General features: G+C 41.4%; 1 protein-coding gene across 1 annotated transcript; it reads left to right on the top strand.

The window, feature by feature from the left end:
* Positions 1 to 7,155: 7,155 nt before the first annotated feature.
* Positions 7,156 to 11,261, top strand: TMEM52B (transmembrane protein 52B; the record flags this gene model as incomplete). Its single annotated transcript, XM_080914817.1, has 5 exons — positions 7,156 to 7,221; positions 8,269 to 8,312; positions 9,963 to 10,001; positions 10,495 to 10,664; positions 11,017 to 11,261. The coding sequence occupies 5 exons, from the start codon at positions 7,156 to 7,158 to the stop codon at positions 11,259 to 11,261; spliced, it is 564 nt and encodes a 187-aa protein (XP_080770943.1).
* Between the last annotated feature and the right edge of the window lie 5,166 nt (positions 11,262 to 16,427).

Below are 16,427 nucleotides of genomic sequence, written 5' to 3'. Positions count from 1 at the left end.
TGCTGGCGTTAGTAGGGGCAACATTGCGTACAGAGACTTTAAACAGCAGCATGAGCCCAGTAGAAATAGGTAGAATAAGTCTTGGATTTTTCTCTGTGTCTGTCATCTTTGGGAATACTTATATTTGTCTGGGGTTTGAAGATAATGTATATTTGACAATGTTTCAATAGCCAGGTGTAGTGGCATTAGTCTCTAACCCAGCCCTTGGCTCAGGTAATGTATAGGAACTTAGATGTTATAAAAATGACAAGTTTTGTAGTTTGGAACATAAAACTCAGAAATAATAGTTAAAATTCCTATTAATTGTAATCTCCAGGATAGTTGAGCAGGAAAGAGAGAGATGGGGAGGAAAGGGAGAGGGAGAAGGAGGGGGAGGGAGAGAGCCTGATTTTATGTGTGCAAAACACAGGTGCAAGTGGTGGTTAGAGGGCAACCCAGGTGTTGGTAGGCCCTCATCCCTCACTGCTTAAGCAAAGGTGTTTTAATGATTAGCCCTGCTCCAGGCTAGCTAATCTGAAAGATTCCAGAATCCCTCCTATCTCTGCCCTCTATCTCACAGCAGGAATGCTGAGATTACAGACAGGTGTTTTGACAAATGGGTTTTATGAGTTCTGGAATTCTTAACTCAGGATTTTATGTGCTTTCCTAAAAGTAACAATTTATCTACTAAACTTTTTTTTTTTTTTTTTTTTTTTTGGAGTTTGAGCATACAAGACCCTATGATAGCTGGATTTTGTTTTAAACTACAGAAAGTGGTGGGGGAGGGGAGAGAGATAAAAGAAGAATTGTTAAGGTATGTAGGAAGTTAGATAGGAAAACCCACCAATACGGATAGTGAACATAGGACTCTGTATCTCCTCGATGCCAAGCCTTGTGTTTTCCCTCTTCTTATGTAGTATACATAGCACAAGCTAAAAACAACTTACTTGACACTTAAAGTTCTCTTTTCATAGTTCACAAAACATAAAACTCAAACACAGAGCCAACACAAACTTATCACAGATCGGCATTTTAAAATCTAATGCCCCCTCTCACCTACTACCTACCAGTGTTTCTTCGCTGGGGACTGAGTACCAGGAAATGAGTTCCTGATTGGATATGTTTCTCAATTTCCAATGTGGCTTCTTAATTTTTGTTTTTGCTGAGATTCAATAGACTCTCAGGAGATTTCTTATAATGATGATTTAATGAACACTGAAATCACACTACAAAGAGAAAGACACTTTATTATTCCTACAGAGACTCAGTTATTTCAGCCACCATTAATATCATAAAATGTAAATTATACAATGGCTGCTATTTTAACTCTTTTAGACGTACTGCTTGATATGACATTAATTACATTCTGATTGTTGTACAGCTGTCCCCACAATCCATTTCTGAAATGTTCCCATCTTTTCTAGCTGAAAACGCTCTAACAGTTCCTGTGATGGTTCATTCTATTCCTTGTCTTGATCACTTGGTGCCTAAACAGAGTATTTGGGAATGGAGATTATGTTAGGCAGCTAGTTCCTTTGAACTGGAGCATGTCCTTGTGGATAAAGTAGGAAGGCTCCTAAGAAACCAGTGATTACATATGATGGAAGATCAAACTCATAAGATTTATAAGACTTCCATTTGCAATGTCATAAACACAACCAACAGATGAAGTCGTATAGGGAGATTCTTCAGGAAGGCTGCCTTCAAGTTAACCAAGGGGCTTCCAGGTTAATTTTTATGAATCTTCTTCACCCATACTGGGTTGAGAGTTTTAGTGATATGGCATTTGGCTGTCTTAAAGTTACACACACAAACACACACATATATTCCTGCAAGTGACCCCAGTAAGCCATCAATGTACCAACCTAGAATTGGGTGGTCCTGATTCATTTATCTATTCTTTTCATGATCCATCTTGTCACGAAAGGCTACACAACAGATAAACAAAGCAATCAGAAAAGATGACTGCATTTTGGTTAAGATTCAAAATCTGAACGTCAAAATAACAGAAGAAACTATCTGCCTCTGTGAAATGAGGCATTTTCTAGCAGATGGCCTTTAGATTTCAACTTCAGCACCTGCTTTATTTAGGTCTTCATACTGGTTTTTAGACTGAAGTTGAACTCTCTCTTTACTCTTTCGAATCCTCAGTCTGCCAAGTAGCACTGCAGATTTAGATGAGACAGCCTCTATAGTAACATGAGACAATCTCACCTAACAAAGTTCTGACTCTATATCTACACACTCCATCAATTCTGCCTCTCTAGAGAGCTCTACTGACCACTTCCTGTAAACTTTACTGACCACTTCCGGTTTCTTTTTTAAGTCAACCCTGGATTTTCTGCCTCTTGAATTTTGATACTGTTACTTTGTGTCTGATTTCTAATTTTTTAACAAAGGTGATCCCTTTACAAGAAGGATAGGTTCCAGAGAAGTTATCCATCCATGGCCAGTTATCTCCACTACTTTTTGATGTTTGGTGTGACAGACATCAGCATGAAGAGATGTCCCACTTGTGGAATTAGGGAATAAAACAATCTCACTCAAGAACCTGTTTCTAAAACCTCTCTTTGTTCCTACAATCTCCTAACAGTGGGCATAGCCGTACAACCAGCCCTTTAATACATGAGTCGTAGGTAGATATTAATCTCTGTTACAACATACCTCATGTTAGTGGAAGCATTCACCAGCTTTATCTTTGATTTATTTTACTAAATATTGTCTTCAAGGTTCATCTATATTACAGAACATCCTGGAATCCCCTATCTTTCTGTGGAACACATTGTATTTACCTTTCTATCTGTTAGTATGAATTTGTTTTGTTGTTGGTTATTGTTACATTTTTTTTGCTTGTATGCTTATTTATTTTTCTTAAGACAGTGTTTCGCTGTGTAATTCTGGCTTGGAACTCACTAGGTAGAGAAGACTTGCTCACACTTAACAGAGATCTTCCCGTCTCTTCCTCCCAAGTTCTAGCCATACCACCACACCTGGACTTTTCTCTTGTGCTTAAGCCTCTAAAGTGATGTTTCCAGGAAATTGTAAAGCCTTGAAGGGATTCAGAATGCTCCATAATGCCTGGTGTCATGACTCAGTGGAATCTCATGTCTTTGAGTCTATGTTCTCAGAGCTGTAGCTTAAAATGTGCCAAAGGTCACCACCAAATGCATGTGACCATACACAAGAGATTCCTTCAGGCACATGAGGAGTGTGCTGAAGCCTCTCTCTTCCTGGGTCTTTCTGTACTTACCAATAAGATTTAAAGAAGCATTCCTTGGTTGCTTATAACTTTTTGTCTACTAGTGAGGTCCTATAAGATTTTCCATTACCATGTTAGTGTATCTATTGGTGTTGTCCTTGTTCAGGTATAGCTTAGGCACTGTATTTTTTGAGGTACCATGAGTGTAGTTAATGCTGAGAGAGAGAGAAATAATCTTCTCCAGGAATGAGTCTCCTCACAAGTTATGCAACACTTTGTGTTAGGTAATGAATGTGTGTGTGTGTGTGTGTGTGTGTGTGTGTGTGTGTGTGTATCAATTTGAGAGGGAACAGGAGTGAATAGGTGAAATAGGTTGGAGGGAGGACAGGGAAGGGGAAATTCTGTAATTATATTTTAATTAGAATATTTAAAGAAGTACGACTAAACTAATCCTACAACCAAATAAGAAATACATTTTGTCCAAGAGGGCTTGCAAATGGGTTCTCTGCCTTGACAGCCTTCAGACAAAAATGTTACTATGCAGACACTTTGATCTCATTCTTGTACAGTCCCAAGCAATGGAACAAGCTAAGCTGTAAATGTTGGTAGGATGTGTGGGTGTGTATTTGTGTGTGCATGTATGTGTTTGTTGCCTTAAACTGTTGCTCACACAATTTTTAATAATGAGCTTCATGGCATGTAAACTGTATCTTTTGATGAACTGAACTCTTCCGTCTTGTTTACCTTTCATGAGCTTAGCACAAAGCTCCAAGTTTGGTCAACAACACTTCACACAGGTGGGCCTAGTGGCACATCCTTGTACTCCCAGCACTGGGACAGTAAGGCAAGCTCAGAAGACAGACTCAGTCTTAGCTACATAAAAAGTTAGAGGTCATACATGAAACCCTTTCTAAAGGGAGGGGATAAAAATCGTTTAATGCTCTTACTAATTTTCCATGTCTCCCAGGTTGGAATTCAATTTCTATGCAATGTTCTTGGATCTTAAAACAGAGATGCTTCTTAGTGAAACACCCCAGGTTTTAGACTTCTGCCACCTTCTCCATTCTTGACCACTGGAGATAGCCCAACCTACTGCTCAGCCAAGTACAGCTTGATGTTGGTACCTCAGAGTATCAATATTTCTGGTTTCCACTTATTGAATCATAGAAAGGACCAAGGTCAAGGGAGAATAATCAAAGGAACAACAAATGTGCAACTCTTTGGGTACACTTGTTATAGTAGTTGTATAACAACTCCCTCAAACAGGTGAAGAGGCCAGTGTGTGTACACCTCCACTGGCTTCAGTCCCAGTCCTTCACAACATGAGTATAAGCTAATGATTGACAGGCTTAATGGAACGGGGTTGTGTAGACTGGTAATGAGAATGTTCTCAACATCCCCAGCTCTGTGCCCCTCTCTTTATGCCACGTGGACTTTTTCTTCTATAAGTGATCTTCCCTCTATCATCCTTTTTCCTATTTAGAAGCTGTGATGGGAGTTATCACAGGGCACTGACACCTTCCAATCAACAAGTGGAGATTTTCCTGCTTAGGGGATAAAAAAAAAAGAAATGGTAACAGTAATTCTGAATTAAAGAGAGCAACAAGGGAGTCATTAACCCAAAGCCTGTGTTGTTCAAGCCTGCTGAGAAGCTTGGGGGCAAGAGAGATGATTGCAATGATTGCAGTCATGTGGCCAGAAACTGCCAAGGGGGAAAGCCAAAGTAATTGGGAAACCTGTTCATGCAGGTGAAGGCTGGTGGGGGTAGGCAAAGTAATGGCCTGGTTAGGCATGGGAACTGTTCGAGGAAAAAACAAAAACTATTGGAAAGATATATTGCTATCTAGAAAGGGCTGGTAGAAAGAATAGGCACAGTGGACATTAATGGTCCGGCATATTGGAAGGAACCATCATATGTAAGTTAGAGCTAATTTGAAGTACCTTAATTTTTGCTATCAGGACTCTAATATGCATCATAAAGGTTCCTTTTTGTTGTTTATCTGTAAGAGTATTTCGCCTTTGTGTATTTATGCTCACTATGTCCCCAAGGGGGACAGAAGAAGACACGAGATTCCTCTGGGACTGGAATTACAGTTCACGAGTCACTATGTGGATACTGAGAACCAGAGTGCTATTCATATCAAAGTGAACTGACCTGGCAGATTGATGGAACACCTTCTACAAGATCCCATAGCAAACAAGGGGTCAAACAAGTGACTGGATCAAGTCCCTGATCTATGCTCTTAACCCATGCTGTTTTAACCCAGGCCTATCCCACAAGAAAAGGAAAATTGTGTGTTTGGAGGAGTGGTTCATGTGGTTTTCCATTACATGGTGTTTTAATAAAGATATTCCACATAAGATCGCTCCTTGCTCCGAATCTCCTTTCGCTGTGGAACAGCAGCTGATGCTGGTTCAGTGGTCATTTAGTAGGTGCAGTAAGTCCCAGGCCTACCAAAAGGCTGCAGTAACAAGTCTTGCCCTCCAGTCCTGTAGAATGCCTTCTGCCTCACAGAGTTTTCTATCAAAATCTGGAAAATACATTTCACTCAAGAGCCTATGTTATAAAAAGAAATGGATAGACTTGGAAAGAGCAACACTATTCCAGAGAGTTCTCTCGCTGTTTGCTCTCCTTAACTGAGAACAGGGAATGGTTTGTATTCATCATTCCCACATATCATCAGGATAAGATCACATGGTGTTGGGGGCCTTAAGTATGATGGAACCCACCTGACAACCTCCCCTCATCAGGATCCCAACCCACCGACTCCCCTCATCATGAGCCACCCTGTAGTCTTTCCTCATCAATTACAAATTTATACAGATCAGTATAAAATAGCACTGAATGTTCTTACTTAGTACCTCGGGCTGGGTAAAAAAATTCCTCCTTAAATGTCGATTACTTATATGCTATTCACTGGCTCTGTAGATGTTTTCCTTTGTAACAATATTATTTCCGTGTGGTGTGCTTTTTTTTTAAACATGACTTCAAGTTTTGTTTTATTGGTGATAATATGTTTTCTTTTAGATGGAGATCTCACTGTTTCCTAGGGTAGTCTCACTATCCTGTGACATTTTCCAAATGATCCTCCTGTCTCAGCTTCCTCAGTAGATGGAACCAAAGTTGTAGGCACCATGCCTGGTTCTCGAGTGGCAACATCCCAGTATTGCTTTGAGAGGGGTGGGAACTGAAAGAAAGAGGCAGAGAAATGAAGGGGTTGTCTTGGAAAAGAGTTTTCAAGCTATGCCTGTGTGTCTGAAACCGAAGTAGGAGGTAAAGACCATTGATAGCACCTGGCACTTCAAGTTTTGAAACCCATTCCCTCCTCTAAAGATGGGGTAGCTTTCCAGCTGATTTGGAATCCCTTGGTCCTGCTGAGTGGCTGCAATAAATGACCCGGAACCAGCAGGGTTGATTATCAACATAGTGAGGGAAGAGTTTCAAGGAGCAAGAAGGGGGATGCCAATCACATGGAGAGGGGGTGGAGGGAGATTGGCAGAATGACTTTCAGACTTCAGCGGTCATCCAGGAGCCAAGAGTGTGTAACCGGTTTCCCGATGAACACAAGAACACATCTGGCCACTCACAGTCTGCCTTTGACCTTTGTCAGGTCCAAGTCTCTCACTATAGACTGAGAGAAAAAATCGAATTCAGAGGACAAACGTGCTTTTCTTGAATGCGGTTTTATTGGGGACAGAGGAAGAAAGATTAAGTACATGGGAAAGTTTGATAGTAGAAAGGAAGCAGAGAGGAAGCAAATGTAAAGAACATGTGAAGAGAAACAAGGAGAAGGAAATGAAAAGGGCAGAGGGAACAGAAACCCTAAAATAGAAAACCAAAGGGAATAAGGAGAAAGAGATTGATCTATTGCTGAGAAAAAAAGTTCTCTTTAGGAATTCTGGACCACCAAGTTCCACATGGCACCTAGGATGGAAAGGATACAGCAGATGCAGCCGGCGTGACTCTTATGAACCAGATGTTCAGCCTAATGATAACCTGGGCCCAGGTGGTGATGGCCTCTGGCCTGGTTTATCTTATCCAGGTGAGTTCAGTTGTGAAATATGGAGAAGAAACTTTCTTTTTTATATTGCTTTAGCTATACTGTCTCTAGCAGGAAATAGATGGGGTAGAACTTAAAAGAGAGTGAGAGAGAATACTATGGTGTTAGTTTACTAACAGGGAGTCTGAGATGTGTGTGTGTGTGTCTGTCTGTCTGTCTGTCTGTCTGTCTATATGCCTGTGTGTCTGTGTGTATGACTGAATGATGCTCATGGAAAGAGAGACAGACATTAGGACAATCATAAATAAAGCTGTTGCACCCAACTTTAACAAGGGTGCAGGGTTTACCCACTGAGCCCCAAAGGACTCCTTAATAATATTTTGAAAAGTTTATTTTATTCCTCTGTAACAGAAAAGCCCATGAGTCAACTTTTAGCCGAGAAAGGGGTCAGTATAGTAAGGAATTCTGGACAAATACCAGGGCTAAGTTCACATAGCTAGGAAGTCTAGCTGAGCAAGACTCTGCGTCACATTTCTGTGCTGGGAGCTGTCTGCTTTGCTTCCTACAGAAGTTAGCCGATATATGAAAGCACATTTTTCTTATATGTTGTCTTTGTTTCTACATTTCCTTTTCTTCTCTACCCCTCTTTCTTTGTAACATCTTATCCTCCCATTGCTCTTTGTGTGTTATGAGTTACCAATATGTTGAAGGATAAAAAAGTATAGCATTGGGGGCTAGAATTCAATTTTCAACAGGACAGGGGCAAGGAAGGTAACAGCAGTGTCCCAGGCATTGAGTCAGAAGACTTGTAGGGTAACAAACTGATACACAGGGCTGTTCATCATTCCCTAAGGAATGATGTGCAGCCATGGCCCAGGCCACATAGAAGATTCCTGTGCTTCCAGGAACTTCTGTCATCAGGCAAAGGAGTGATCAATGTCACAGGCCAGTACAGACCAACCCTGTGGCCTTGTCTTCATCTTTACAAGTACGTCTGACAGGGTGCCGCCATGACGGGTAGTTGATAGGCTGCTAAGAACTGCAGATGTGACCATTTCCATGTCTGAGATTATTTCCTTCCCACCACAGCTTCCTGGGGCCAGGGCCGAGGAGAACTGTGTCAACACTGAACAGTAAGTATCTGAGAGTTCAAGCTAGGAGAAGACAACGACAAAGTGCCAACACCCAAACAGAGGCTAAAATGTCAGCAGAGAGCCAGACAGCCCTGACTTCCTTTTTTACTTAAATGGTCACCACCTACCCTCACAGACATGTGTGTCATTCTGAATGCCCAGAATAACCCTACTAAGATTGTTTTTTTTTTCTTTCATCAACACAGCACAATTAATTTCAACCCATGTAGTCAGAAAGACCTGCAAAAGGCTTCTTTAGCTGTGGTTTCCAGTGACTCAACAGGGCAAACTGGGTTCAACAGACAGTCGTTGGCTTATCTATTTGGGTAGTTCTCAGCAGCATGCCCATTTCAAATCCAACAGCATTTTTTTTTTTTTTTTTTTTTTTATGTTTCAAGTAAGAACAGACAATAATAATCCTGTTTACACTGAAAGAAAGCACACATTCCGTCACTGAATCGTTTCCCTGAAACCAGCTCTATCAGACGTGAGGGGAATTAAGTAGTTGGGATCACCTTGACTACTTGGCATGTGTATGTCTGATACTGGGACACTGAGGATTCAGATGTTTGATGCCACTTGGAATCTAAGGTAGAAGTGAAAGAATTTGAACAAATGACAAATGTGAGGAGCAAGATGATACATTGTTTCAGGGAAAATACACACTGCATTTCCTATGGAACAGCCACCAAAGATGAAAGGCAGAAATGGGTCTCAATATATATTTAACAGAAACCATTTATTTTGTCATTTTAATGAAAAAAACCCTGGTACATCTCTAAGAAGCATGCATTCCTCTGTCTACCCTTGGTTGCAGTTTTAGTCTCTCCCATGCAGTCCTCCTTGTGAAGCCAGCCTCTCCCTTTTCTCTCTTCCTGTTAGCTCTCAGTGGATGTACCCATCCGTTCAGAGTTTGGATGTGAAAGTGTAGGCCCTTTTTAGGGGGAGGATGTTGCAAGAACTTGTGAAATATAAATTACAAATATGACTTCTTTCATGCCTTCAGCTGAAACTTTCCTGATGTGTACATTTTATTGGCCTCATATGCATATGAGTTGGATGTTCATGTCTGTTTTTAAAGCTACTCCTTAGACATTTGTGTGTGTAATTCTTAAGAATCTCCATCTTAGCAGCTCATAATGGTTATGGGAACATCTTTTCCTCCTCCTGTTTTATCAACTTGGAAATCATTAGGTTTCACTGCATAGTTTGTCAAACAAAATTTGTTGTAGCTGTTTCTCTTCCCTTCCTCTCCATTCCCAGGCCCCTTCCCCTTAATTATTCTCACACTCACTCTTCTTAGTGAAGTTTTTAGTGACTATAAAAATGCTCTGCACAGCAATGCCACCTGCATTATAGAACTCTATTCAGTTTGTTACACTGGACTTTTTCCAAAAGTAGTTCTTAGCTGGGCATAGTAATATATGCCTTTAATCCCAGCACTAGGGATGCAGAGGCAGGCGAATCTCTGTGGGTTCAAGGCTAGCCTGGGAAGTTCCAGGTCAGCGAGGTTACAAAGTGAGACCCCCCCCCCCAAAAGTAGGACTTGATGATTTTTAAATTGTAGTGTTATATTAAATATAACAACCTTATTATTGTGGCTTGCATTATTTTTTTTTAATATAACAAACTTCATTCTTTGTTCTCCAGTTGCCTGACTCCCGATTGGGTGCATCTCTGGTATATATGGTAAGTTTGAGATACATAACACCCTCAAAGAGACTTCATTTTTCAGGTCTATGTTTTAAAACCTCTTTTTTTTTTCATATGCTGGCTTAGTGTGAATAAAAAACATAGCTATATTTCACAGTAAAGTTTCCTTAGGTTACCTCTAGTCTATGTGACAATATGCCACGATTTCCTATTTCAGTACAGTCTCTTCAGCCAACATCAAAAGATTCTGGTGTTTCTCCCCCAGCATGTGCTTAAGAAATAGTTCTGCACATTGAAGTAAGAAGCGGTCCCTTCAAACCATCTCCAGTGTGGCTTGCTCTCATGACTGGCCTAGTCTAGCTGAAAACTCAAAAACTGATAGATGCAAATTGAAACCCTTGGGATAGAACCCTTATTAGTGCTCTCTGGAAGAAGAATGAGGATCGTCATCAGAGATTAACGTATAGTTATGTCAGAGCTGGGAAACCAGTTGACCACAGCTTGGGCTTGACCCCGTGGGCTCTTGCAGGTTGCTGGTGGTAGTCGGCGCACTGCTTCTCCTGTGTGGCCTGACTTCCGTATGCTTCCGCTGCTGCTGCCTGAGCCGTCCAGAAAATGGGGAAGATGGGGCCCCGCCACCTTACGAAGTGACCGTCATTTCTTTTGACCACGACAGCACTCTCCAGAGCACCATTACATGTAAGTGCACTCAAAACACAAAAGTAGGGGGTCAGATTTAAAAGTGTACTAAAAGGTCTGGTGCATGGAGTGGGAACTCGGTGTGGTTTTCATTTCCAGAAGCCAACCAATGTGGTAACCTGGGCTATCACCGATGCCTGTATTCTCAAGTTTTTGGCTAATGGTAACTTGGTGAACAAAGTAAAATACTGGAACCACAGTTCTTTGAAGGATTTTTGTAAAGTTTGTCAAAGGTCGTGGAAACGAGTTTGAACATGGTATAAAAAGACGCTAGGTGTGACGTCAATCTCTCATGTTTGAGAACATCACCTTTGGGTGTCATCATTCTACACTAACTCTGTCTCCTTCACAGCTCTGCAGTCTGTGTTTGGCCCTGCAGCTCGAAGAATCCTGACAGTGGCTCACGCACACAGCTCCCTGGGCCAGCTGCCCTCCTCTGTGGACACACTCCCGGGTTACGAGGAAGCTCTTGGCATGAGCCGCTTCACGGTGGCAAGGTGTACGCAGAAAGCTCCTGATTTACCCTCTGTCCCAGAGGAAAATCAGCTGCCTCCCAAAGGGAAGGAGTCTCCTGGGACAGAACCCCCATCACACTGATAGAGATGCTGATGGGATTGCTGATATGCAAGGCCTCCTTTGGTCTGGAAAGACCCCCAGATACATGAAATGTTTTCTTTTGTACCACCCAGAAAGGCTCAGGATGCCATCTAGACATTTTTCTATGAACAAGATGGGTTCTCACTATTTGTTCACAACAGTATGGCTCCCCCCCCCCCATACACAAATTTTTTAATGGAATTCTAACTCCTTATTCAAAGTTCAAGTTTTGCAGCTCACCTTTAGCTATATTGATTACTACTAAAGCATGGAACGTGAAGGTGTCTTGAATTCCTTCAACTATGGCATGAATATAAAGTTCCTTTAATCTTATCATCCTGCAAACTGGAATACTCCCTCTGCTTGACTGGAAATCTTGAAGGGAAACACACTTTGCACACAGCCACTAACATCAGTGCCCCAAATCCATGCACCTTTCCTTCTAGGGAACAACCACTATTAAGATGAACAACCATGGCAACCTGGTACACCATATAATCCCCATCCAGGCTTTCAGATTCACAGGGAGAGTGCTGAAATGAGCCGGGAGACTATAATATAGTACTCGCCTTACAACAAAACCTTCCTATCTGTTTGATCTTATCCACAAATGCGAAACATTGTATTGAGTAGAGAACTGGTCCTGACAACTTTTCTTATCCACAAATGCGAAACATTGTACTGAGTAGAGAACTGGTCCTGACTATTCAGTGCTTTGTCCTGCAAACTCTCTCTCTCCCTCCCTCCCTCCCTCCCCCCACCCCCTCATTTCTTCTTGTTCTCTGTATGTAAAACCTTCACCATGTAAGTCTAGAGTGACTCATTCTGACTCTTGAGGTGGGCCTTGCTGCCATCTAGTGGAACTGTCATTGAAAATGCACTCGCTCCTTAGAGGTCAAGTGCACCTTCCCAGTTCTCAGTGCTACCCTAAGCCTGGATCTTCTGATGGTACCATCAACAGTGAGTGCCTAGCTTTCCTGGTGACGTACTACTTTCTGCACTACTGTCATTACAATCAAAGAAATAAGGGGTGCTCTGGGAAAAACTACTGAGAGAAGTTATTCAAGCCCTGGAGTGGTGATTTTCCTCATTTGTAAATTAGACATCGTTGTGCACATCCAAGAACACAAATACACGAGACGTTTTAAGATTGTTTTTAAGATACTCCGTGCATCACGTGATACTTTTCCCGTTGTCATCTGCTCTTCGGCAGCCTGTGGTGACTTCACTGAGAAGTGTGCTCTGGTTTGTCCTTTTGCCCGTCTGCTATGTTATTGAAAAGCCATCACTAAAGTGCCTTTATTTTTATCAATAAAAGTGTCTTGATTGAGATAAACAGCTAAAAAAAAAATAAATCTAAGGGTTTCTCTGAACACACTTTGCAGAGGGGCATTTGAGAAAATTGTTTTGTAGGTGACTAGCTGGGGTGCCCTGGGGGAGATGATTGGATGGGGGAGGGGAACTGATTAGTCATTAAATACATTATTGCAATGTTCACTAAAGCTCTGAGGGAAACTCACCGCTAGTGATGTAATCTGCTAGTGATTGGAACTCTGAAATCACAGTTCAGAGTGCCAGGGATGGGGATGAGTGTGACTCGTTAACAGCACCTAGGGTGGTTTTACTTTACAACCACCAAAAGCCGTCCTGTGTTCCACAAAATTCTCTTCACTCTCTTCCCCTTCAATTACTCATCTTTTCTTTGAGACGGAACTTTGATGTACAGACTGGTGTAGTCTCCCGGCTTTTATGAAGCCAAGGCTTGTCTGGACCTGCCAATTTCCTGCTTAACTCTGCCTCGTTTGCAATTATTATTAAATTATTTATTTACATTCCAAATGTTGCTCCCCACCCAGAATTCTTCACGCCATCTCCCTCCCCTTTTTCTCTGAGAGTGTGCTCCCCCACTCACCCACCCACTCATTCCCCACCTCATCCTCCACCAGCATACCCCTTCCCTGGGGTATCAAATCTCTACAGGATAAGATGCATCTCTTCCCACTGAGGCCAGACAAGGAGGTCTCCTGCTCCATAAGTGCCCTGGAGGCCAAGTGGCTTAGATTCTGTGAGCTCTGAGAGGTCCAGGTTATTTGATGCTATTGTTCTTCATAAGAGGTTGACATACCTTTCAGCTCCTTCAATCCTTCCCCTAACTTTTTCATAGAGGCCCCAACCTCAGTCCAATGGCTGGTTATAAATATCTGTATCTGTCTCAGTCAGCTGCTGGTAGCTCCTCTTAGAGGAGGCCTTTTCAAGACCAAGATAGACATTTAGAGCCAACTTAGGAAGCTTTGTTTGTTTGTTTTGAGGTAGAGTCCTAGTACATAGACCAGCTTGGCCTTGGATTTACATAGTCCTGCTTCTGCCTTCTGTATGCTGGAATTGATGCCCAGCCATGCTTTTATATACAGCTTTGCCAGGAGCCTGCCCAAGCACTGGTTCTCTCTGGACAGCACCATAGGGAAGCATTGGTGGGCATGGGACCAAAACTTGATTTTATGAAAGTAAAAATTGCTTTCTATATAATAACACTTAGTTGTCTTGACTCTAAATTACTCTGAGGCCAGAGCTGCAGGAGGACTATGGCAATTAACACTTGATTGTTAAAAGGAGGGGGATTAAGTAAAGGATTTATCTCTTCTTTGGATGGGCTTCTAGGAGCTCTCACAGACCAGGCTGGTTAACTCCTTGTGAACTAGAAAAGAAAGAAGCCACTCACATAGAAAATGCCATGCCAGATGAAGCAAAAATGGGCTACTCTATCTTTGCTTTCAGCCTTTTATATCCTTAATACAAAAAGTTATCTGTGCAAAAAAGAATGACCTCATAGAAAAAAATGTTACATAAAGGTGACTCACAGAAAAATATTGATATGAAATATAAAGCAGTGTTTCATTCTGCAAGCTCATTATAAGTTCAAAGCAACTTTCTCATGGCCTTGTCTTATCATAGGCACACATGTGGCTTCGTCCTTGGATCTGAATGCTTTTCCTTGAACACAAATTTGTTCAAATCCTGTATCTCTTTTTGGTGTTAAAATGAAAGCTCATTGTATTTCTTACTATATCCCCTTTACATAGGAGTGGGCAATTCTATTCTTGATTTTAACTTTATTACATTTTTCTAGCAAAACAACTAAAACCATCTTTTAGAATTTGCTCCCTGGGACCAAATCAGGAATTCTATAGTATCATTAATTCATCAAAACAACATCAATGCATGTAAGTTCATCTGCATATTGGTCTGCAGAAAAAATTGCCCAATATGGTAGGTTAATGCCCAGGAATTCTGTTAATTTAATAATGACAGGAGCATCATATCAATAGCAAAAAGCAATCCTGGAATGAAGGATTTTATCTCAGGGCCTTGGTTCCCATAGCTCACCCATTGCAGATCATGTAAAAATGGGGAACTATCTCAGGAACGTCTTCTGCTATCCTGGGGATCTCCTAGATGGCTTCTGACACAGCATAAATGAGGTGATCATTCCCCATCCCCAGTGTCTTTCTTCCCTTTGCTTTCTTCATAATGTCTTCTATCTCGGGTATTTACATACTATGAAAGGAAGGCAGGAAGCATATGATAGAGAAAAAGAGATGTGTTGTTAGACTTAGTGTTAAGTGTTTTAATCTAGACATTGAAGTCGAAGATGATGAGGAGTTGGTTAATATTTTATTGGCAGTGAATGCTGTGATGTAATCAATGTTTTAGAAAGAAGTTGTAATGGATATTTGAATCCTTTGGTGATACTCAATGAAAAAGACCTTTACTCTATGGAGCAGTCTAAAAATCTCAGATAAAAACAATGAGAGGATAAAGATTATGGAGTGTGGGTAAAATGGTGGCAATTACCTCTCTTTTTGAACAGCAAACTTAACTGTGTCCAAGCTGAAATAATTCAGGAAACAAAAAGGTGAGCTGATTGTGTTCAGTGCCTCCCCTCTAATTTGAATCGATGGAGATTCACCAGCTTTTCTTTCTCAGCCCACACAAACACTTCATAGATTTATGCCACATCCTTTGGTGCTATTCTGAGTGTCTTGGGGAGGCTACAGTTTATTTTTTCTTCACCTCACACTGGTCAAAACTATGACTTCTGCAAACAGAACTGAGTCTAGTGTGATGCTAGTATATGAAAGAGTGTCCCTATTTACACAATAGGACAAAGTGACCTAGACAGCCCCAGGTTCCCCATGTTATTGGAGTCATCAGAGTTGAGATCCTAGACTATGGAGTCTATAACAGCCTAGGTCCTACAGCCGTCCTTCAAAGGCCAAATAAACAAATATATAATAGTGAAAGGCAAGGGAGGGTGGTTTGTTCAGTGTAGACATATTGGGAAGTTGGGTAAGAAGGTTCCCTTTCTTCCACCTATAAAAGTCTCCCTTTCATTTCTTAACATGTGTTTAGGTTCAAATAGAGTGTTGGAGGTATTTGTGGCTAGAAGTAGTAGTCCACCAATCATCAGTGGACTCCTGTCTTTCCTATGTGGTAGTCTGCCAAGTTTTCAGAACTGGAGACCAGTTCCTCTTCTGGCTGGCACTAGGTTTCCTTAACCTTTTCCTCTCCTATCATAACGTTCTAGGGACATGCCCAGTGTCTTGGGGTACTTCATGTCAATAGAGTGGTTCTAAAGAGGAGTACACAGTGTTTGTCTAGAATAGCTCAATTCCTATAAGAAGGTTATATGTGGGTAAGTCCTGAAATAGGCATATACCCATTCACAAGAGGACAACACAGCTTTCTGGGAAGCTGACAGGAGGTGAATCAGGCTGTGGTAGGCAGTACTCTTTGGAGGGCAAGGAAGCAGATACACAGATGCTCTGTGTGGTCTGCCTCTGGTCCAGGTTCCAAAGATTCATACTAAGTTAATTATATGCACGAAGCTCTACCATTCTTATTCAAAAGTCAGCTTGGTAGATATAAGAGTTGTAGATCAGAGTTTAGAAAGAAAAAATTTAGACTTTCTTGGTGCATTGCTTGGTAGAGTCTGGAGATCATGAGTTTTGCTTTCTCATTCCTTGGTTAAAATGCATCAGCCAGAATGTAATAAAGAGGCCAGAATGGAAAAACCTGCCCTTGACCAGTCAGAGTAAGAAAATAACTTCATTGATTTATGGGTTGTTCCAGAAGCATCAAGTGTTAACTGTGGAAAATATTTCACTT

Source organism: Micromys minutus (genome assembly GCF_963924665.1).
Source record: "Micromys minutus genome assembly, chromosome: 3".
Taxonomy (NCBI): Eukaryota; Metazoa; Chordata; class Mammalia; order Rodentia; family Muridae; genus Micromys; species Micromys minutus.
This window is presented reverse-complemented; position numbering and strand designations above follow the sequence as displayed.